Here is a 23,712-nt window from a genome sequence, read left to right as displayed (position 1 = left end):
AAAGTGGCAAGGGCTTAAGTGTACTTAATCAATCATATACACACATATACACACACGTGCGTGCCACACATTGGCTAGTGATATATAAACAAGTGCATAACCAATATAATCCATACAATGAGTTGGCTAGTTTGTAGGGTTACCAGTAAATAACCCTTTTTGGGAAGGAGTGCAAAACAAAGCCATTTGGCTAATTCAGATATAGCTTACTGTGTATTTTCTTATTCAACTCTTGAAATGTCCCTGATATTTGGGTACACAACAAGGATGAAGTTACAATGACCCAGCCAAATATAATCAGAAATAAAGAAAGTCCCCAAAGTCCCAGACAAATACACAAGTTATACAAGTAAACAAGGTTTCAGAGTAGCAGCCGTGTTAGTTTGTATCTGCAAAAAGAACAGGAGTACTTGTGGCACCTTAGAGACTAACAAATTTATCTGTCAATGCTCTTTGCCAAACTCTCACAGGGCTAGAGAAACCAAACTGAAGCCAGAGACCCTGGGTCTACCCAGAAAGACACTGAATTGACAGATACATTTGTTAGTCTCTAAGGTGCCACAAGTACTCCTGTTCTTTTTACAAGTAAACAAGTTATACAATTTAGGGCACAATGCAGAATGTTATATTTGTTCAGAAAACTTTATTATTATTATGCAATGAATCAGAGGAGAGGGGTATTGATAAAGGTACAGAATCATCTTGGGTATAAAAGACTGTACTGAGACATTAAGTCTTTGCCTAGTGTGTGTACAGCCTGTTCATTGGCCCGTCACCCTCAATTGATCCCTGGGGTGTGGCACTTTGTACCTATGCTGAAATAAACCTGTTCCTTGGATCTCAACACTGGAGTTAGCAGTGGTTTTGTCTGTTACAGCAAGCAGTGATTGTCTGCTTTGCTAGGTTCATAAGGTAACCTGTGGGCCTGTCTGGTGGTCCTAAAAACATCCTTACAATCATCAGGCAACATCCCTGTGGCAAGTACAGCATTTGCTTACACAGAAAAATAATATAAGGAAAGTATTTTTACATCAATAGCTGTCTTTAATACAAGTGTTAAGATCTTTTGGAAAAAAAGATAAAAATATCTAACTTTTGCTGTTCTTTCCACTTCTCCTTCCCACTTGCTTCAATTTTCTCAGCTGAAAACCAGGTGAACAGTATCACCCAACTCTCTGCACACCATTAAAAAGTGCTCTACAGAGCACAGTTTGGCAACCTCTGAGCAGATAAATACCTGGGGTGAGTAAATTTCATATTGATCCAATGCAACAATTCATTTCTGAACACCTGTTCTAATTTCCTACATTGAATTACAGTATGAAAGCGCACAGGATACCAGTTAAAGACTTCTTAAAAATGAGAGACACCCAAAACATAAATCTGAACTAACTCAGTCTGGGGATGTTTAAGATCTGAGGTTTTAATTCATGCCCAACATATATATCAGTTTTTATACTGCCTAAAAAGAAACATCTGGGATGACAGTTTTGTTGTAATATACAGTTGGTAAGGTATATTTCTTTATTTCTGCAATTGCACTTTAAAAATAAATTCTCCAAGCATAAAATATAAAAAGGGTGCTAAAACCAAAGACTTGTCTATGTGGCATTAACCTCATAATTACAGATTATTTCCATATGAAGAGGTTAATTTACCAAACGGAAACAGAATGGGCTTTTTTTTTTTCAAAATGAAATATGGAAATCTTTCCCAGAACTGTACAGTGGATCAGAACTTTAGAGGACTATACTCTAGATATGTAAATACTGAGCATGTGATGATAGTTGTTTTGGGGAACTCATTTGATTTATTATTAAAATATTAAGACGCCTAAAACTTGTTTTGAAATGCTGGATAATGTTTCTATTTTTTTTTTTTTTTTTAAATCTCTTCCGTCTCCTTAACCCTATTCAAACCAGAAGAAATACATCCTATTGCAGAGGAACTATACAAGGTTCTCTGCACTATGGATGCTCACACTAGCCCTGTTGGAGTGGGGGCTATATGCCCTGTATGCACAGGGGAGGTCTCCACATTGGCTCCAAATAGGTTGCTGTGGTGGGACTGTTGTAGCAGGCCACAAAGGGACCACTGAATTTTTGTTTACACTGGTGGGAAATCCCCCACGCCTTCAGGTTTTGTTTTCCACAGAAGATTATCTAAAATTCTCCTACACTTGCTGTAGCCGTATCGGTCCTAACTATGATGGGACTCACAGGCTTTGTAAAGAAATACGACCATGTTGAGTAGACTAGCCTGTTTCGCCAACACAGTGGTAAAGTGGCACCAGCAGCCAGTCTACAATAGCATTCTCAACATTGCTAGCACTGTTGGGGACTGCATCAGTACTAAAACAACCAACCACAACCACCCAACCCAACCGTGGGAGGGTATCCTACCAGCTCTGAGTGTAGACAGCTGTAGAAGGTGCCGAGAGACTGATTCATAGCCTGGAACAGGAGGCATTAGAGGGGACTGTACTGTAGCATTACAACCTGAATGCAACTTGGGGGTGGATGGCATTCTCCTTAATTCTCCAAAAAAGCCTAGGCTTTGCACTGGGGGGGATGAGAACTTCAGCCACTGGTCCCCTGACACTAGAGATGTAAATATTGAATATTTTGGTACTTCCTCGAGGGACTGGCTAAATTTAGATAGTAAATATAAAATAAGTATTAAGGGACTGTAGCGGGGTGGACACCTGCTCAGGCCCAGAGAGGTTTAAGATAGCCCTGGGAGAGGGCTGGGGCAGGGGAAGAGCTGGGCTGATTGGCAGAGCAGCCGCAGCTGGGGCCACGCCCCAAACAGACCCAGTGGGCCTTATAAAAGCCAGGGAAGCCAGGAGCAGAAGAGCACTCTCTCTCTAGCTTCTGAGAAGGAGGGACCTCGCTGTAGGGACCTAAGCAGAGTACCTAGATTGGAGCAGGGCTGGGGAAGGGCCTGAGGAGCTGGGGCGCTCCAGCCAGGAAAGCCCCAGGCTGCGGCCTAGCATTAGGTCCAACAGGTACTGGGGTTGCAGGGGACAGCCCAAGGTTAAACAGAGGCAGCAGGCCCAAACCCAACCTTGCTTGTGATGAGTGGCTCATACTGCAGTCTGCCCCAGGGTGCGGGGGCTAGCTGGTGACTGGCAGGAGCCTACAACTGAGGCAACGTAGGGATAGTGGGTGGGGGGTTCCCCTGGGAGCGGGAGACCCAGAACTGTGGGGTACTGCCAGGGGGCAGCACCCAGTGAAATGGGCACCGGGGTCCTGGGAGGGACATGGGAGCCAGCAGCAAGGTGAGAAACCGGCCTGAAGAGGGCACTCCAGAAGCTGGAACGCTAATTACCTAAAATGACCAGCAGGAGGCACCGCCGGTGAGTCTGTGCCCCATGACAGGAACCTTTACAGTACTAACTAATTCAGAAGCATGTACATGGTAATGGGGATAACTATGGACTGGAGTAATCCCTTAGTTTTTAATAAGGTAATCGCTTCATATTTGTCTAAAGTGTGGAGGTAGAAATAAGGTATAATACTTAATTGCTTAACAAAATTTATCTTTTTCTTAAATAATAAAACTTTTCAAGTACAAAGCAACCAGAGGGAGCTTAAACATACACAAAGAACCCAAGTGGATAAAAACAACAAACTTTGCACTGTCAGCACATTTTACCCAAGAATCTCCAAAAACTTTTCCCAACACAGAGCTCTCCACACTACTGTGTGCTAGTATTACAGAACCATTTTGGAAAACAAGGAACTGATGGACAGAGAGGATATGTGCCTTGCATACAGAGAGTCTGTGGTAGACCCAGTAATTGATCCAGGCAATGTGAGCCCCTACATTGCTCTAATCAGTAGACTATTTTACATACAGTTTCTTACTTATTTTAATCTTTTCTGAAATGCACCTACCTCTTGGTGGGTGAAACTCAGCTCTCCCTGGCCAAAGTCAGAAGAAGGGTGTTCTGAAGGACAAACTAAGATGGGGTGGGAGTGGGGGTCCTGTGAGGCTGTTGCACAGCCTCGCCGCAGATATTATTACAGCCTATAGTCTCAAATCATGGCCTCTGCCTCTCTGTGCCCTCTTCGTTGAGGTTTCTAGACAGCTACCACTGAATAGAACCGCCCCCCCTCCCTCCAACAAAACAAAAACATTGACTTCAATGGGAGTAGGACTGGGATTTAAGATTATTAAACCTTTAAATGGATTTCTATATTGTTTCAGAACACAAACTCCGCCTCCAAATGAAAAAGAGCGTTCTACCTCCAAATTAATTGGCTACTCAATCTGATGTGCAACTCTAGAACAACATTACTTTTGGTGTTTAGCGAATTCTAGGTTTAAATAAATAATTGAGTCTGGATTAATTCTTTAATAGATTTTTTCTTTAGATTTCCCATGATCTTTTACTCATGCTACATAATTCAACTTTGTAATTAGCTAAGCTTGATACTCCTATAAATATCTTCTAAAAACATCTAAACCAAATCTACCCAAGAACCTATAGTAAGGGATTTTTAATTTTCTTTGTTTAACACTGCTATGGACCCATTCCATCTATAGGCACATTACAGGACATTTTTTCATTTGTGCTTCCTTCACAACCAGACTATAACTATTAAGTTTTTAAGCACAGCCCTCCCTGGAAATAAATGAGTGCTTATCACACAATGATGGGGAGTTTTGTTCACTCTTTATACCTGCTTTTCAGCTTGTTTCAAGAGCTTTTGGAATCGCTCATCCTCCAACACACACTGGGGAAGGTCAGTCTCTGCTCTGGCTTTCATCTCCTCAAGCTTCTGTTTAAGATTGCGCAGTGCCTGAAGTTCATCGTTCAGCCGACTCTGTCGGGTCCGAGATGCCTGGAGGTCCAGCTCCAAGTCAAGAGAAGTGCGTACAGGGTGCTCTTGCGTAGCTCTTCGCATGATCGACTGGCATGCAGCCTGAATTGTTCAGGAATGATAATGTAATAAAAAGTAAGAGTACATTTAATATACAAAGGTGAGATGAGTTGCCAGTTGAGTATGGAATTTTCACATTTATTTTTTCTGAGCATAAGTTGCCATACCAGATCAGGTCAAAGTCCATAGGCCATCTACTCTGGAACTCTGCTTCTGGCAGCAGTCAGTGCCTGAAGCTTCACAAGATGCTGTAAAACTCCTGTAGTTCATACATTACAGATGCCATATGGCTATGCCTGCATAGACCCTTCATGTATATGAAGCCTTCACTTCCAGGAGTTTTTCTGTCCATCAGAATGCTACCTCCCTGAATGATGTTAGCTATGTTGCCAGAAGCCCTCTCCTGTGAAGACAACTGCATCTACAGTGGGGGTTTTGTTGGCATAACTATGTCGGTTGGGGTGTGTTTTTTTCACTCCCTTGACTGATGTAGCTATGCTGACATAATTTATGTGTAGATCAAAAGCCTTAGAGAAACTGCTTTCTGACCCTCACAGCAATACAATTATGAAGTATGAGATTTAATAGTCTTTAGCTTTCCTAGCTCTGCATGTGTCATTAATGGTCATAAAATTATCCAGGACTTCTAATTTTCCAGACGTAGCATTTGATTCAATGACCTCCTCTAGCAGGCCTTAATCCAGCAAGGCACTCAAATACATGTCTAACTTTAAGCGCAAGTAGTCCCATTGATTTCAGCATGACTATTAATTTTCTGAAGTACCTTGCTGATTTGGGACCTCAGTGAATGCCAGAGATTGACCATAGTCTGTAAACAAGTATTTCCCTTTCAGTGCTTCAAATTTACTTCCTTTAATTTAATTGAGTTTTCTCACAAGATGGTCCGAGTAAAGCCCCCCAGACTTTGCAATCTCTTCTCCCACATCAACTCTGCCATCCTAAGTACAGTCAGCCTTCCTTAGACCCTTTCAATGCTTGTTGCATCTCTGAAGCCTACTAATCAAAAATGGACACAGCCCCCTAGGTGAGAGTGTATATTTCATTTTATATATTGTCACAATATCCTTTTCTCCTTCAAATCCCTTCATTATTCACAAATGTTCTTGGAGAAAATTCATTTGAAAAAAACTTAAGTATGGCTGAACCCTTGAAAGTATGGGATTTTCTCAACCCTTCCACCAAAACTATGTTTAGGATGAATGTTCTTTATGTATACAGTATATAAACATGCATACTATTTTTTATTTAAATAGTGTGTTGCATTATTGAAGGATCCTGATGACTTTTATATACTGTACAGCATATCTCTGAAATAACTAACTCTAAATGTGAGAGTGGCAACTATCTAACACACATCCTAATAGTGAGGAAGGTGCAATTCTGCCCCAGGCTACCAGGGCAAACCTCTACTCTCACAAGAAATGCCATGGGATCATTACTATCCATCCATAGGGGAGAGAATTTTGTTGTTAAAGGTCTCATTCAAAGGACCTAGACACAATTAATGGAACTCTGTTTATCTGCTTTGGGAAGATGATGGGACAAGTCACACTTGTGTAAAGATTTGGATCTGGGATCCCAGGGAGTCTGGGTGTTTCAAAGAGATCACTCTATAGACTCAAGATGCCTAGAATCAAGCTGATGGTATAAAATGAAATAGCAAATATGTGGATCACTGTTCAGGTGAGACGGCACGTACCCTTTTAACTCTCAGGCTCCGTCGTTCTGTGGCATTTCTCACAAAGAGAGACTTTTTGGCCAGTGTTGAGCTGTCACTGTCACTTCGATTCAGCTGTCAAAATATGGATATAAACACTCTGATATAAAACAGCAGTATATTTTAATACAAGGCTTGTTCTGGTTTTAAGTTAGAAACATTTAGGAAAAACTCAAGGATGTTGATGTGCTGGTGGGTCATTCTTGCGGTTCAATAAAACCTCTCAGTCAGATAAAATAAATGTCCAGAGTTAGCATCTTAAAGAGCGCAGAGGCATTTACTTCATGAAAGCAATCTGAAGCCACATACTGAAACCTAGGCTATTTAAGGGGTGGTGAAGGATAACAGTAGGTAATTTGACGCTATTTTTGTTCTTCAATTTACATTGCCAATCCAGACAATATCAGTGGTTCTATAACATGAATATATGCATCCCCACACACATATCAAGACATTTCAGCAATTTTTACTTGCAAGCAAAACGATGATTCAGCCAGTAGGTCGGCAACCTAACTTCTTAGCTGAGACCCCATTTCCCAAACTTTTGAAAGTGAAGCCCCCCTTTGAGGGAAGGGAATCCCCTGTTACCTCATGTACTGTTAAAGGCCCACTCACCTTAATGTATCAATCTTATATGCCCCCCTGGGGGAGTTATGCCTAACTCTGGCTTAGTCAATCACATTCTCTTCCTCCTAGAGCATGCTACCGTCACAGCATAATGACGACCCACAGGTGATGGAAGATACTCATGGCTTGAAATTGACTGTTGCATTAGTCATCAATTATGGTTAAATTAAAATAGGATTTTAATATTTCAGTAAAAAATTACAATATTTTACTGAAAATGCATTGTGGATTGTTTAAGAAGTTTAATTAGCTTAGCACAGGGCATACTGCCAAAGCATTGGTTGTTTTACAGTCCTCTTACTTCCAAGGTTGTGAATACTATTCACCTGCCTGGGGTAGACCATTATCAACAGAGCTGCAAAGGGAAAAGCAAATTACTCTACACATTCACCTGGCCAACAAGCAGCAACCTCAATCTCAGTCTTATCTGGATTGAATGTATGTATGTGCAGATCCTCCTACAAGAACATTACTGCTTCTCAGAAATCAGTACCACAGACAAAACAACAACAGTGACTCTTAGGCTTTGTCTACACTGAGTACCTTACACGCGGCACAGCTGCGCCTCTACAGTTCTGCCACTGTAAGGTCCACCGTGTAGCTACTGTATGCCAGCAGGCGAGAGCTCTCCTGCTGGGGAAATAACACCACCCAACGAGCGGCAGTAGCTTTGTCAGCGGGAGACCGTCTCCCCACGACAAAGTGTTGTCCCCACTGGAGCTTTTCGTCAGTCAAACTTTTGTCAGTCAGGGGTGTGTGTTTTTTCACACGTCTGACAGACAAAAGTTTACCGACGAAAGTGCCCTGTAGACATAGCCTTAGTTATATTATAAAAGTACATGAGTTGACAGATTGTTCTCAAACTGAATATCTATTAAGTATATCAATGTATATAGTAGCTGAATTAAAAGAAAGCTGGTTTAAAGTCTTATACAGTTATCTGAAAGATTATTAGTACTCTTTTCTGAACAGCTGAAAAAATTAACATGGACTACAGGAATTTTGCTGCTGAAATTTCAATGACTGACAAAGTCAGAGCCCTACAGCATTCTAATGCAGCATTTATGTGAAAAAGAAGAACCTTGTGACATGGGTATATATCCCTAGAGAGAAATCAGTCTTCTCCTATACAAATTCAGCTGTTAACTCATCAATGCTAATGATCAGACATTAGCATCTACATTTTTGTTAAACACTTTTCAAAGGAACAAATGGGATTTGGGTCCCTACTTGTCCTTTGTGTCTTTGAGAATCTCCCCCTACAATCTCTGACTATATATACTTCATGAGAGTCACTTTCAAATCATCATGTGAGAAGAGGTGCTTCACTATAAGGGAGCAGACATCAGCAGGTAGCTAGCTGGAGTGAATGGTCTGTAACTTGAAGTCTTTAAACCACAATTTGAGGACTTCAGAAACTCTGAAAGAGGTCAATGGTCTATTACAGGAGTGGTGGGTCAAGTTCTGTGACCTGCAATATTCAGGAGGTCAGACTAGATGATCACAATGGTCCCTTCTGGCCTTGAAGTGCATATCCATCAAATGTTTTCTGCCCAGGACGTGCTGCACAGTGGGGGAGGAAGGATGGTCTTGTGGTTCAGGGAATGGAATGGGACCCAGAAGGTCTGGATTCTGTCACCAGCTCCAATAGTGGCTTCCTATATGACCTTCTGGCAAGTCATAATCTCTGCATCCTGGCCCTGCCACAGTCACAATCTGAGAATGGTACCTTGGTTTCATACTCTAGTTACATCTATACCAGCAAACTTCATAGCCATAATTTACCACCAGTTCAGCTCCACTGCTGGTAGGATGGGTGGAAGTTAAGGTGTTTATACTGCCATGCCCAAGTTTACACAACAGTAGCTAAAACCATCAGGGCCCTCTCTACATCACACCATCCACCATTATTTCCTCTGGAGGAGCTGCACAAGTAACAGCATTAGGGCTGCAAGGTTCACCAGTGTAAACGAGGTCTCAATGCATAGGGGTTAAACACCACACAGTGGGCCCTGGATTCAGCCAAACTTTGGAAAGCTTGTAGAATAGTATTCTATCAGTACCGAATATGCTTAGTGAGTGCAAGAGGAAGTGAAAGGTCATTTCAGAGGAGATTCACCTTGTGACAGGATAAATATGGCTTACTGCTAAGTGTTTTGATACCAATTATTTTCATTTTTTAATCAGATAAATCATCACAAAGTTGGGACCAACTTTGAAAATTTCATATTTAAAATGGAAACTTCTGACCAGTTGAGCAGTGGGATTGATAAGGAATTAAAATGCTGAGAAAAAAAATTACATACTTGCCACTGAAGCCATACTGGGATCAAAGCAAATATCCAATTTTTTTTTAAAAAAGCATTCAATTTGTTTTTAAATTAAAATTTGTGTAACTCAGCTTGTGGTCACTTCTTAGATCTTAAAACTAATGTTTTTATTGTTTAAATACCAAACACTTATACCTATTGCTGATAAACTAAGACAGTCTCCATATTATCACTGTTCAAAGGGGGACTAAAACTGTATTGTCAGAACCAAATTTGAGACTAACGCCCAAGGCAGAGCTCAGGGACACAGCTGCAGCAGGGTTTCAGAACTGCATCATGTAGATGCTACCATGATTTCAAATTGGATAGTTTGGTTAAGCTTCAAACAGCTTTTTCCAGGCTATGTTGCCCTCACACTGTACGTTATTAAAAAATGCTAATGCAGTGTTTGCTTATTGTGAGCTTTATTCTAACACATTTTCAACAGATCAAAGATGCCAGATTATTTCAGTGCATTGCTATGTGTGAATTACTATTCTGTTTATACAGTGAAACCCACCCCTTTGCAGAGGTCCAGCACAAGACACTTCATACATACAAGCCCTCTGCAAAGGGTTGCTTTTCATCCATAGTAAAAGTGTTTTGTGACAATATATGACTTCACTGTAAGCCTGTTCCACTGGGCATCAATATGTTCTTTTGAAAATCCAAGAAAAGCACAATTTAGACTCTTGCAGGTGAAAAGTGGGTTTTCCCAGTACACGACTCATTGCCAATAATGTGCCATTGCCAAGGAATTAAATGACTATTTAGTTAATAGCATCTTATTGAGAGTGCTTTTCCTCTTACCCTACAGATGTACTGGTTCCGCTCTCCTGGAGAGAAGGTTTGCGACCGCACGATCATGCTGTTCCTGACAAAGGGACGCTGTCTAGAGCTCAAGCTGGCTCTGTCCTTGGGCCGGACTGCCATATTCTCATTAACGGCTTCCTCAGTATTAGTCTCTTTATCAACCTGTCAAGAGGAATTTAAAATAAAAAATACATAGACACATACACTCCCCTGCCAGCGGTATACCTTGCAAGCACTGTTTATTACCCTCCCAAGACCATTTAAGTTGAAAGCCAACACAGAAAGCAAAGAATCTTACCCATAACTAAGTGCAGCAGTATTCAATAAAAAAAAAAAATCAGTTGCAAAGTGTAAGAAAAACCTTGCCAAGTGTTCCCTGTGCCCAATACGATTGCCACTTCCATCTGAAACTTCTACAGCAGGGGCCTCACTAATCTGTAAACCACAATCCGGAAAGTCTGTACTCAGAACAAACAGTTGGGTTTGCAGTTTACGGCTACACAGCGAGGCTCTGATGCTGTGCTGGGGGCAGGGCTGAGAAGTGATGCCACATGCCTAAAGGATTAACTGGGCATTTCGTATTGCCCCTCGACTCCCTCCCTGCAGCAAACACCTTGAAACAGGGCTCCATCACTGACTGCTGTTGTTCTTCCTTGCCCACCCCATGGCAACTGCTAATCTGCCAACCTCACTAATCTGAACTGGGGCTTCCCACTCAACTAATTCATACAATATTAATTGGGTCCTACTTTATTTACTGTGCCCACTGAAGTAAGCATTTAGGTATCTTTTCTCCTTTTTCTACAGCCAAGTTGATTGTTGGTTGAAGTTTTCACGTATCTAGTTGTCCATACAGATCAGAGAATATTTTAAGCAGCAGCACAGCAACTGTAGGAGGATTTGGCACTAGTAGATCACATTTCAATCAGTATTGCAATCAGACATTGCACTGCCACCTGCTGCTAGGCCTCTGACTCACTGCTGAATGCAGGTCTTCTTAACAAGGCCTAGATCGCAGCTTTCGGCCATGATTCAGAAAACTACTTAAGCATGTGTCTAACTTTAAGCAGGTGAGTTGTCCTGGGCATGTGCTTAAGCAGCTTGCTGAATCAGGACTATCATCTGTGCCTGCCAGCCTGGTCCCCAAAAGACCCTCAGTCCATTTGGCCACTCCCTGCACTAACTGAGAGCTAATTACAATCCCCAATGAGTCACTAGACCAGGCATTGAACTTTTCCAAGTTCAGATGGAAGATTTATGTTTAAATTCCCTGCGCTAATTTCAAAGATCTTAATTTTTTTTGAAACACAATCTTAAGAGAAATAAGAAAAAACTAAAGATGAAATCATGACATACATAAGCAAAAAATAACTTACACATTCATAACCTTCAAGCTACTAAACGGATTTTCTTTCAGCTTGAATTTTTTCCTTACTCAGAGACCAAGTACAGACTGGAGTTTTAAGGTGGTAGTTTTTTAGTTAAAAGCATGCAAAATTTTCAACTAGAATGAATGTTAGAAGTTCACGCTTGCCTAACTCAAAAATGACCAATCTGATTTTTCTCAAACTTACTGTACAAACAATTGCTATAATAAAATGTCATGATAATCTTTAAGCTTTCAGACCCGATATAATATTATGGCATACTCCTAGGGTAAGAAGCAAATAAATATTTCATAAGACTAAGTGGTGTCTTCAAACATGCCATATGCTTTAGGGAAGCACAATCTAAAATACTCACCAGAGTTGGCACTACAGCAGCTAACTGATTGCCAGGGGCATCAGCATGGTCACTTTCTTCCCCACCCTTCTTTTCGTCTGTCTCTGCTGTATCGGTGCATAATCTCAAGTTATCTGTATATCCTCCTTCCTCTGCCAATTCAACTCCATCCTCCTCTTCATCCACAATTTCATCAGATGCCTCTTCTAGCATTTCTAACCTGCAAGAACAAAAGTAACCCAAGTTACCCTTGAACTGACAAGACCCACAAAAGAAAAGTACTGGAATGCCTAAATCCTGCACCTTGTACAAGAGGTGTATTGTTATCAACATGTTATCTTGATAAGAACAGGATGATTATAGTCTCACCAAATGCTTCCAAATTACTCATGTGAATGCATTTTTAATTATATGCTCCAAGAAAAAACAGAAAGCTCTGTTATAATTCACCTTCGAGAACATTTTAACAAAGCACACTAAATTTGATAGCACCATGCTGCTCTGGTGAGAACGTACATGAGAAATTTAATGCTATGAAAAAGCCTTATTAAAGCTTCCTGCACGTGATCACACATTTCTGTATGATAACTACAGAAAAGGAGTACTGGGAAATACTGTTCCTTAACATACACAACAAGATACAGTAATTTAGCAACTGAACCCGTCCCACTCATGAAGAAAGTTCACAGCCCCTCCAGAACAAGAACAAACAGCACATATCCTGTCTATGACACGCAGCAGCCCTCTCACCCTAAATCCTATTAATCTCTCATTAAAGTTAATGGGTTGTATGGATTGCAATAAGATGGGACAAGTAGCATTTGTGATGTGGCATTTTGGGAAACTGTCAGTGAGTCAGGAAGAACTGAGTGGATTACACAGAAGGGCAGGGTGGGGTGGGGCATTAGAACATTCAGCCCTGGTCTACACTAGGACTTTAGGTTGAATTTAGCAGCGTTAAATCGATTTAAACCTGCACCCGTCCACACAATGAAGCCCTTTATTTCGACTTAAAGGGCTCTTAAAATCGATTTCCTTACTCCACCCCTGACAAGTGGATTAGCGCTTAAATCGACGTTGCCGGCTCGAATTTGGGGTACTGTGGACACAATTCGATGGTATTGGCCTCCGGGAGCTATCCCAGAGTGCTCCATTCTGACCGCTCTGGACAGCGCTCTCAACTCAGATGCACTGGCCAGGTAGACAGGAAAAGAACCGCGAACTTTTGAATCTCATTTCCTGTTTGGCCAGCGTGGCAAGCTGCAGGTGACCATGCAGAGCTCATCAGCACAGGTGACCATGATGGAGTCCCAGAATCGCAAAAGAGCTCCAGCATGGACCGAACGGGAGGTACGGGATCTGATCGCTGTATGGGGAGAGGAATCCGTGCTATCAGAACTCCGTTCCAGTTTTCGAAATGCCAAAACCTTTATGAAAATCTCCCAGGGCATGAAGCAGTGCCGCATGAAACTGAAGGAGCTGAGGCAAGCCTACCAGAAAACCAGAGAGGCGAACAGCCGCTCTGGGTCAGAGCCCCAAACATGCCGCTTCTATGATGAGCTGCATGCCATTTTAGGGGGTTCAGCCACCACTACCCCAGCCGTGTTGTTTGACTCCTTCAATGGAGATGGAGGCAATACGGAAGTAGGTTTTGGGGACGAAGAAGATGATGATGAGGAGGAGGTTGTAGATAGCTCACAGCAAGCAAGCGGAGAAACCGGTTTTCCCGACAGCCAGGAACTGTTTCTCACCCTAGACCTGGAGCCAGTACCCCCCGAACCCACCCAAGGCTGCCTCCTGGACCCAGCAGGCGGAGAAGGGACCTCTGGTGCGTGTACCTTTTAAAATGCTACACATGGTTTAAAAGCAAGCATGTGAAAGGATTACTTTGCCCTGGCATTTGCGGTTCTCCTAGATGTAGTCCTAAAGCCTTTGCAAAAGGTTTCTGGGGAGGGCAGCCTTATTTCATCCTTCATGGTAGGACACTTTACCACTCCAGGCCAGTAACACGTACTCGGGAATCACTGTAGAACAAAGCATTGCAGTGTATGTTTGCTGGCATTCAACCAAAATCCGTTCTTTATCTCTCTGTGTTATCCTCAGGAGAGTGAGATATAATTCATGGTCACCTGGTTGAAATAGAGTGCTTTTCTTCAGGGGACACTCAGAGGAGCCCATTCCTGCTGGGCTGTTTGCCTGTGGCTAAACAGAAATGTTCCCCGCTGTTAGCCACAGGGAGGGGGGAAGGTTGAGGGGGTAGTCACGCGGTGGGAGGAGGCAAAATGCGACCTTGTAACAAAAGCACATGTGCTATGTATGTAATGTTAACAGCAAGGTTTACCCTGAAAGAGTGTAGCGACTGTTTTATAAAATGTGTCTTTTTAAATACCGCTGTCCCTTTTTTTTTCTCCACCAGCTGCATGTGTTTCAATGATCACAGGATCTTCTCCTTCCCAGAGGCTAGTGACGCTTAGAAAGAAAAAAAAACGCACTCGCGATGAAATGTTCTCCGAGCTCATGCTGTCCTCCCACACTGACAGAGCACAGACGAATGCGTGGAGGCAAATAATGTCAGAGTGCAGGAAAGCACAAAATGACCGGGAGGAGAGGTGGAGAGCTGAAGAGAGTAAGTGGCGGGCTGAAGAGAGTAAGTGGCGGGCTGAAGACAGGGCTGAAGCTCAAATGTGGCGGCAGCGTGATGAGAGGAGGCAGGATTCAATGCTGAGGCTGCTGCAGGACCAAACCAGTATGCTCCAGTGTATGGTTGAGCTGCAGCAAAGGCAGCTGGAGCACAGACTGCCACTGCTGCCCCTCTGTAACCAACCGCCCTCCTCCCCAAGTTCCATAGCCTCCACACCCAGACGCCCAAGAACGCGGTGGGGGGGCCTCCGGCCAACCAGCCACTCCACCACAGAGGATTGCCCAAAAAAAAGAAGGCTGTCATTCAATAAATTTTAAAGTTGTAAACTTTTAAAGTGCTGTGCTTAAAGTGCTGTGTGGCATTTTCCTTCCCTCCTCCACCACCCCTCCTGGGCTACCTTGGTAGTCATCTCCCTATTTGTGTGACGAATGAATAACGAATGCATGACTGTGAAGCAGCAATGACTTTATTGCCTCTGCAAGCAATGATTAAAGGGAGGAGGGGAGGGTGGTTAGCTTACAGGGAAGTAGAGTGAACCAAGGGGCGGGGGGTTTCATCAAGGAGAAACAAACAGAACTTTCACACCGTAGCCTGGCCAGTCATGAAACTGGTTTTCAAAGCTTCTCTGATGCGTACCGCGCCCTCCTGTGCTCTTCTAACCGCCCTGGTGTCTGGCTGCGCATAACCAGCAGCTAGGCGATTTGCCTCAACCTCCCACCCCGCCATAAACGTCTCCCCCTTACTCTCTCATATATTGTGGAGCACACAGCAAGCAGTAATAACAGTGGGAATATTGGTTTCGCTGAGGTCTAAGCGAGTCAGTAAACTGCGCCAGCGCGCCTTTAAACGTCCAAATGCACATTCTACCACCATTCTGCACTTGCTCAGCCTGTAGTTGAACAGCTCCTGACTACTGTCCAGGCTGCCTGTGTACGGCTTCATGAGCCATGGCATTAAGGGGTAGGCTGGGTCCCCAAGGATACCTATAGGCATTTCAACATCCCCAACAGTTATTTTCTGGTCTGGGAATAAAGTCCCTTCCTGCAGCTTTTGAAACAGACCAGAGTTCCTGAAGATGCGAGCGTCATGTACCTTTCCCGGCCATCCCACGTTGATGTTGGTGAAATGTCCCTTGTGATCCACCAGTGCTTGCAGCACTATCGAAAAGTACCCCTTGCAGTTTATGTACTCGGCGGCTTGGTGCTCCGGTGCCAAGATAGGGATATGGGTTCCGTCTATAGCCCCACCACAGTTAGGGAATCCCATTGCAGCAAAGCCATCCACTATGACCTGCACATTTCCCAGGGTCACTACCCTTGATATCAGCAGATCTTTGATTGCGTGAGCTACTTGCATCACAGCAGCCCCCACAGTAGATTTGCCCACTCCAAATTGATTCCCAACTGACCGGTAGCTGTCTGGCGTTGCAAGCTTCCACAGGGCTATCGCCACTCGCTTCTCAACTGTGAGGGCTGCTCTCATCTTGGTATTCATGCGCTTCAGGGCAGGGGAAAGCAAGTCACAAAGTTCTATGAAAGTGCCCCTACGCATATGAAAGTTTCGCAGCCACTGGGAATCGTCCCAGACCTGCAACACTATGCGGTCCCACCAGTCTGTGCTTGTTTCCCGAGCCCAGAATCGGCGTTCCACAGCATGAACCTGCCCCATTAGCACCATGATGCATGCATTGTCAGGGCCCATGCTTTCAGAGAAATCTGTGTCCATGTCCTGATCACTCACGGGACCGCGCTGACGTCACCTCCTCGCCCGGTATCGCGTTGCCATGTTCTGGTGCTGCATATACTGCTAGATAATGCGTGTGGTGGTTAATGTGCTCCTAATTGCCAAAGTGAGCTGAGCGGCCTCCATGCTTGCCTTGGTATGGCGTCCGCACAGAAAAAAGGCGCGGAACGATTGTCTGCCGTTGCTCTGACGGAGGGAGGGGCGACTGACGACATGGCTTACAGGGTTGGCTTCAGGGAGCTAAAATCAACAAAGGGTGTGCCTGTACATCAAGGAGTATCTCAGGCAGGAGCGCACGGAGGGTTCCAATGAGAAATGGTGCACCTAAGTTATCGTTGTTATTGGAACAAGGAGGTTAGCCTGGCCTCTGATTGATACATGGCTAGATTTACCTCGCTGCACCTTCTCTGTGAGTGACTGCAGTGTGATCTAGACAGGGGAGGAGGCAAATGAGTACAAAACAAATCTGGTCTATTTCTTGTTCTGACCCACTCCATCTATCTTTTACATCTTTGGCTGGCAGCAGACGGTGCAGAAGGACTGCATGCCATCCACATCTCATGGCTGCTCGGCAGAAGATGGTACAGTACGACTGCTAGCCATCTTCATCTCTTGCCTGCCTGGCATAAGATGGTACAATACGACTGCTAGCAATCCTCATCTCTTGCCTGCCTGGCAGAAGATGGTACAGTATGACTGCTAGCAGTCCGTATTGCCTGCCCGCTCACCATAAGACGGTTCAATAGGACTGCAGGACTAAAGAGAATGACCTGGTCAAGTCACTCCAAATTTAGTCCCTGCGCCCATGTCTGCCCAGGCGCTCCCAGCCGACGTGGCCAGGAGCACCTCGGACACGACGAGGACGACTACCAGTCGTATTGCACCGTCTGCTGCCAGAAGGCAATGGGTTGCTGCTGCTGTGCAGCAAAGCCGTACCGCGTCTGCCAGCACCCAGGAGACATAGGGTGACGGTTACCTGAGCGGGCTCCATGCTTGCCGTGGTATGGCGTCTGCACAGGTAACTCAGGAAAAAAGGCGCGAAATGATTGTCTGCCCTTGCTTTCACGGGGGGAGGGAGGGAACGGGGGCCTGACGATATGTACCCAGAACCACCCGCGACAATGTTTTAGCCCCATCAGGCGTTGGGATCTCAACCCAGAATTCCAATGGGCAGCGGAGACTGCGGGAACTGTGGGATAGCTACCCACAGTGCAACACTGCGGAAGTCGACTCTAGCCTCGGTACTGTGGAAGCGCTTCGCCGAGTTAATGCACTTAGAGCATTTTCTGTGGGGACACACACACTCGAATATATAAAACCGATTTCTAAAAAAACGACTTCTATAAATTCGACCTAATTTCGTAGTGTAGACATAGCCTCAGTATATTTGGTAAACTTAAGTGAAGATAATGGATTGTCCCTGCAGAAGAACTAATTTTTTTCCCCTGGCAGGTAAAGCACTTTTCCTAAGCCTACAGTGAGGGTCAATGGAAAGAACAACTTTACCAGTCTTCATCAGCACACCTGTGCTCCTGCCCCTCTTCCTCCTCCTCCGCCAGCTCTTGCTCTACCGCTTCCAACTCAGCAGATGTCCTCTCCAACAGAGCCGAAACAGCATCCTGATGGCGTAAATAAATAGAATGAAACTAGGCACAGTATATTAGGCAAGAAATGACAATGCTTACAAGAGTTGTGTTTCCCTGGCATTCCCTTACACCAGGAAAATGTGATTAAGTGATAATAAAAAGGCAAAGTATGGAAGTTTATGCCAGGAATCAGAATTCCAGACATGCTACATACTAATTAGTTGTGTGAAAACATTCAAAGGGAGATACCATGAAGTATATTTCTTCTCTAATGAGGGGTGATTATAGTATCACCTAAATAGGAAGAAAAGATTATTTCTTAAAATCACATATGTCTCATGCTGTTCTTGTGATGGAAGCACAAAGCAGAAAAGTTTGTTTTAGCTGGAATGATTAAGGTACAATTTGCATAAAAAGTATTTTTAAATGCAATGAAAATATTTTAACATGTGAGTGCAAAGAACAAAAAACAAAGCTGTTTCCAAAATATACACATGAAAATAAGAAACCAAATTAACTAACAGGGAAGCTAGGGAGACTCTTATTTTAAAAACAATGTAAGGTAGGTCAGGGGAAGGAGAGATTGAAACATAGGACCCAATCCTACAACCCATAGTTAAGTGTTTGTAGAATGAGGGTCTATGCACATGCTTAATATTTACAAACCCATGTGGGACTAGTCAAGTTAAGCATGCACATGAGTGCTTGCAGGATCGGGACCCGAGCCCCTAGTAAAGTCAATGAATAAGAACTGCAGTTTGGTGCATGTAACATTAGTGCAACTGCCTCAGTGGGGTGAGGGAGTAGGGGTCAATGCCTTTTTTCTTGCTTTTACTGGCGTAGCCAATGCACACTGCTCACCAAGTCATACGAGCCTGACAATTGCTTGTAAGGCAGAAACACCGATTCCTCATTTTGTTCCTTGTTCTTTTTGCCTGGAATTTGCTTGCAGGGCAGCAGATTATACCACAGAGTATAGGTCTCATTAGAAAATGATAAATCTGCAAGGCTGAGCTGAGTTCCAGCCTACATGGAATGACAGATGGAAGGAAAAAGTTAAAATTGGTCATTTTTCCTTTATGAGAGCTGAGCTCTCATTCTACAGTATTTTTCACTGTACAAAGGGCACCACAAACTTGACGAGCATTTCTGGGCATTTTACAGCACAAAAAGCATTGTTTTTTTCCAGCGATGTAACAGAGTTTAAAGAGCAAATGGAAATCTGTACAAGCTACTCAATATTGCATATACCCCTTTTTTTTTTTTTAAAATTAAATACCAAGCTGAGCATTTACCTGTTACAAAAAAATGAGACCCCTGAAAACCCCCAAAATGCTTCTCTGGTATTCTCTAGCATTAAATAATGAACAACTGTTGGAGTCCACTGCAGAGTGCACAGCTTGGGTTCTGGAGAGACAAAGCCACAATACCAATTCTGGTTGATCTCAGTCCACTTCTCAGCAGACAGTTGGCCCATCACAAAAATCACCCACAACCACCAATACTAACTGGAACCTTCCTGGCAGTATCAGCGAAGAAGAACAAGAGTGAATAGTATGGGAGATTAAGCTACCTTTTCATTCAGGGAAGGGAGGCCTTCAGGTGAGGTTTGAGGCTTACTGGTTGGGAACTATGGGGAAATTTGCACTATTGCTGCCAGGGCTATACCCTGGAGATTTAAATTCTCTGTTTTGTAGCTAAAAAGAGGATTTCATTCTCCATGGCTGTCAGTCTGGGTGCCTGGTTGGCAAAGTTCACTGACAGCCTGACATGTGTCCCTTCTGCAGCGAGGGAGACCCTGGTGCACATCTACCTGGAAGGCACTAAATGGCAGCCCCTCTTCTGGCTCCTCCAAAACCTCCTGCTGAGGTTCCAGTGCATTTTCCCCCACATCTTTTCCTGTACAGGCGAGTTGCATCATACACGCATTTAACTTACGCGAATTCAACTATATGCGCCTGGCAAAAAAAAGAAAAATGAATAAAAAAGAAAAATAACAATTCTGCCCACCATTCCACTCAATGAGTGTATGCCCTGGAGCGAGCGTGAGATGGGAGACGTGAGATGGGAATCTGCTGTTCCCTCAGTCGGTCTCAGTTCCCACTTGCGGTAGTGGAGTACAGGAGTCGACGGGAGAGCGCTCAGGGGTCGATTTACTGCGCCTAGGCTAGACGCTATAAGTCAATCCCCGCTGGATTGATCGCTGCCTGCCAATCCGGTGTGTGAGCATCTTGCTGCGCTGAGTGGATTCTAGTGCAGGGGTTGGCAACCTTTGAGAAGTGGCGTGCCAAGTCTTCATTAATTTAAGGTTTGGCATGCCAATAATACATTTTACATTTAAAGGGGCCAGCGGCTGGAACCCCAGACTGGCAGCGGGCTGAGCGGCGCCGGCGACTGGGACCCCGGCTGGCAGCAGAGTGCCACCGAAAATCAGCTCGTGTGCCGCCTTTGGCACGCGTGCCGCAGGTTGCCGACCCCTGCTGTACAGGGTTGTGCAGTATACACAAAACCATGTACAGTATACTTTATGGGCTATTTAAGGGATTTTCAAGGGCAATTTTGACTATATGCGATTTTCGCCTTACACGCTGACTTTAGAAACTAACCCCCGCTTAAGATGCGACTCGCCTGTACGCAGTCCCCGACTATAACTCCACAAAGTTGCTGGCCACCTCATCAAGCTCCTGCCGCTGGCCAAGATAACCATCCATCGGTCCAGGAGGAGGAAGCTCGAGGGGAGGTTCTTTACAAATGTGGGGCCTACTTGTGGACCTTATTTGTCTCATATACCTGTGCAGAGTTCCTCTGGGCAGTGTTCACTGGCTCCTTGGACTCCTCCTCAGAGCTATAGGCATTGTTCATGGTTCGCAGTTTATATTTTAAAGAGTCCTTGATTATTAATCAATGTGCCTCATATGCATTACCACTGCCGCTGGGCAACAATATGTGATGACAGTGATAACAAATACAAAATATGGAAAGACTTTAAAATAAACCAATTATCTCTCCCCATGACAGTATCCTGGAAGGGAAATTTCCTTTTGTCTTTTTCACATGATGGTAAGCTTAATGGTAAATGGAAGCAAGTTATTAGTTATGTGATGATGACACAGTTAATGATGTCAGAAGCCAGAATAAATGGATAATGTCACAGTCTACAGTATCCTAGATTGTTAATGTCACATATTATTACAATGAAGTATACTAGTCTCAAAACATGTAGCTTAATGCAATCTACAGTGTTGTACAAAAGATTTGCATTCCAGGCAGTGTTTTGTTACAACACAAGTTCGCATCACTTTGTTTTACATATTGTATTTTACACTTTGGAGACCCAATTCTACTCTGACTTGCATCAGTGTTACAAGGATGTAACTCCAATGAAGTTTAGATGAAATTACTCATGATCTACATCTGTGTGCTACACATCAACTGTCACTGTGAAATATCATGGCAAGATAGAGCTTTTAAATCTGTCTCCATCCAACACTGTATTGTATACATGTGGAATTGCAGAGAAATTTAATCATCAGTGCTATTAAGACAACTCAGATGTGGTACTGAATTCTTCTGCGAGCGTTGCAGAATTCTAGAACCCATATTCATCAGTGGGGAATAAAACAAACAAATGCATGCCAAGCAAAGCTAATAAAAAAAATGCATACCAGGCATTCTTCCCGTCGAATTTTACTGACAGAACAGACATCTACACGTAACGTCTTCTGCTGCAAAGCGTCTTGGGAAATGGCTACTCTGAATATCTCATTGAATAAAATGGTTTCCATAGCAGGATGGACTTTAGTGCGGAATAGACAGCTGATATCAACTGAAGATGGAAGTACTGCTACCCTAAAATAACTGAAGGGAGCAAAATAAAATGATGTACATGTGTAGCAAATAGCACCTATTGTACAAGCACAATTACAATTTAAGATCATTCACTAAATCCAAAATGAATGGCTTAACATTTTACCCCTGTAATTGTCTCGTGCTCAGCTGCATGTGCACTATGCTTATCATGTGCCAGCTGCTGAGGGGAAAAGTGAATCACTGCAGCCAGCCTTCCACTGTGGAGGGAAACTGACCACAAGGTTTGAAGGAAAAGTGCATGCCAGGGAAATGGACAGGCAACAATTCAGTTGGGAGGAAGGAGAAAGAAGGGGCTGATAAGTTTAACTTCCCACCTGTCCCTTGCACAGCCATTTCCCCAAAAGTTATTTCTGTGCCTTGGGAAGGTAGTGACAGATGAGGTAGGCATTGCTGACTCTATCCAAATGAATCCTTTGCTTTAGTATTAAGTGAGAGACGCTGAAGATCATGTCACAGACAGTGGGATACATTATCCTAATGGAAACAAGAAATCCTAGGAAGTTGAAAGATCCTTTTGGAACAGAGAGAGTTGGAAAATTGAGAGAGAAAAGTTAAACACTTAGAAATGAATTCAGTCACATGGTGAAATGCATTGTACCTCATATTTCTGAGAAAAAGGAAAAATGGAAAACTAGTAAAAGAGAAAGAAAACAGCTAGGAAAGATGAGAAGCAGTACTTGAAGGAGATTAAGATTATGCTAGTATTTAATAATCACACCCCTACTCCCACGTGTATATGGTAGCCTAAATTCAAGAGTCTCTGTACTCCTATTGAACACCCTGGCCAATCGTGTGGTTTCCATATTTGAATCCTGCCTTTACATATGCATCAAGTGTTCCAAGGATCTTTCCTTAACCCTCTTTTATGCACCTTCTCACTTTAGCTAGCTTCATTTTCACCTCATTATCAACCACCTTGGACTTCTCTTCTATACTGAAGTCCTCTAACTACGACTCCCAAGTATCTGCTTTTATTGACTGTATCAGGTCACAGCTATGTCAGGTTTCAGAGTAGCAGTCGTGTTAGTCTGTATTCGCAAAAAGAAAAGGAGTACTTGTGGCACCTTAGAGACTAACCAATTTATTTGAGCATAAGCTTTCCACTGCTGAATACTCTGAAAGACACTGACAACTGAATGTCTTAAATTCCAAATTGTGAAAACAAGGTTTCATAAAACCTACCATCAACAGCACAACACAATTTTTTTTAATAAGGGATCAATGAAAACAGGTGTTTTTTCCACAAATGTTCATTCTCCTGCATGTTTCAAAGATGGCAGTACTAAGTGAACAAAAGTGAAACGGACTTCATTGATTGTCATTGTACAAGCTAAGAAAAATGTAAACAGCTTACAAATACAGACAAGTACACTGGATTTTAAAAATTCTTTCACTTCTAACAGCTATGGCTTTATATCAGAAGAAAGCAGCTCATGTTTTTGAAATTAACAGTATACCTTTGAGTCCTTTTTGTGGAGTAAACAATTCTTTGCCCCAGATCTCTGACTTCAACCCTCTACTTTCGTCCCAAGGCCAAAAATATTGGGAATCAACTTGTTTTTCTTACTATATTTTCAGACCATTGCTAATATTTGTACTCCACTTGATCTTTAACGCTTTAACTTTGATAGCCTTCTTCATGCTTATATTAGCCATATCTCATCTCAACTTTCCATTTTCACGGTCTTTCTAAATTCCTGCACTATAAATTTTAGGGGGGGTATAATAGTGAGAGACACACAAAACTATTAACTCCAGAAAACAAGATTGTGTC

General features: G+C 43.3%; 1 protein-coding gene across 7 annotated transcripts in view; it reads right to left on the bottom strand.

The window, feature by feature from the left end:
• WWC2 (WW and C2 domain containing 2) overlaps positions 1 to 23,712 on the bottom strand; it is a 214,451-nt gene that overhangs the window by 42,606 nt on the left and 148,133 nt on the right. For 6 of the 7 annotated variants that reach the window (XM_073341736.2, XM_073341738.2, XM_073341742.2 and 3 more), the window contains 7 exons: positions 21,734 to 21,926; positions 18,930 to 19,094; positions 17,989 to 18,101; positions 12,120 to 12,318; positions 10,374 to 10,538; positions 6,610 to 6,702; positions 4,689 to 4,931 (listed from right to left, as the gene is read on the bottom strand). In XM_073341736.2, coding sequence (XP_073197837.1) covers positions 4,689 to 4,931; positions 6,610 to 6,702; positions 10,374 to 10,538; positions 12,120 to 12,318; positions 17,989 to 18,101; positions 18,930 to 19,094; positions 21,734 to 21,926 — 1,171 coding nt within the window. The remainder of the gene's footprint in view (positions 1 to 4,688; positions 4,932 to 6,609; positions 6,703 to 10,373; positions 10,539 to 12,119; positions 12,319 to 17,988; positions 18,102 to 18,929; positions 19,095 to 21,733; positions 21,927 to 23,712) is intronic. The other variant, XM_073341739.2, reaches the window with a different exon arrangement.

Source organism: Lepidochelys kempii, chromosome 4 (genome assembly GCF_965140285.1).
Source record: "Lepidochelys kempii isolate rLepKem1 chromosome 4, rLepKem1.hap1, whole genome shotgun sequence".
In the NCBI taxonomy this organism is placed as follows: Eukaryota; Metazoa; Chordata; order Testudines; family Cheloniidae; genus Lepidochelys; species Lepidochelys kempii.
This window is presented reverse-complemented; position numbering and strand designations above follow the sequence as displayed.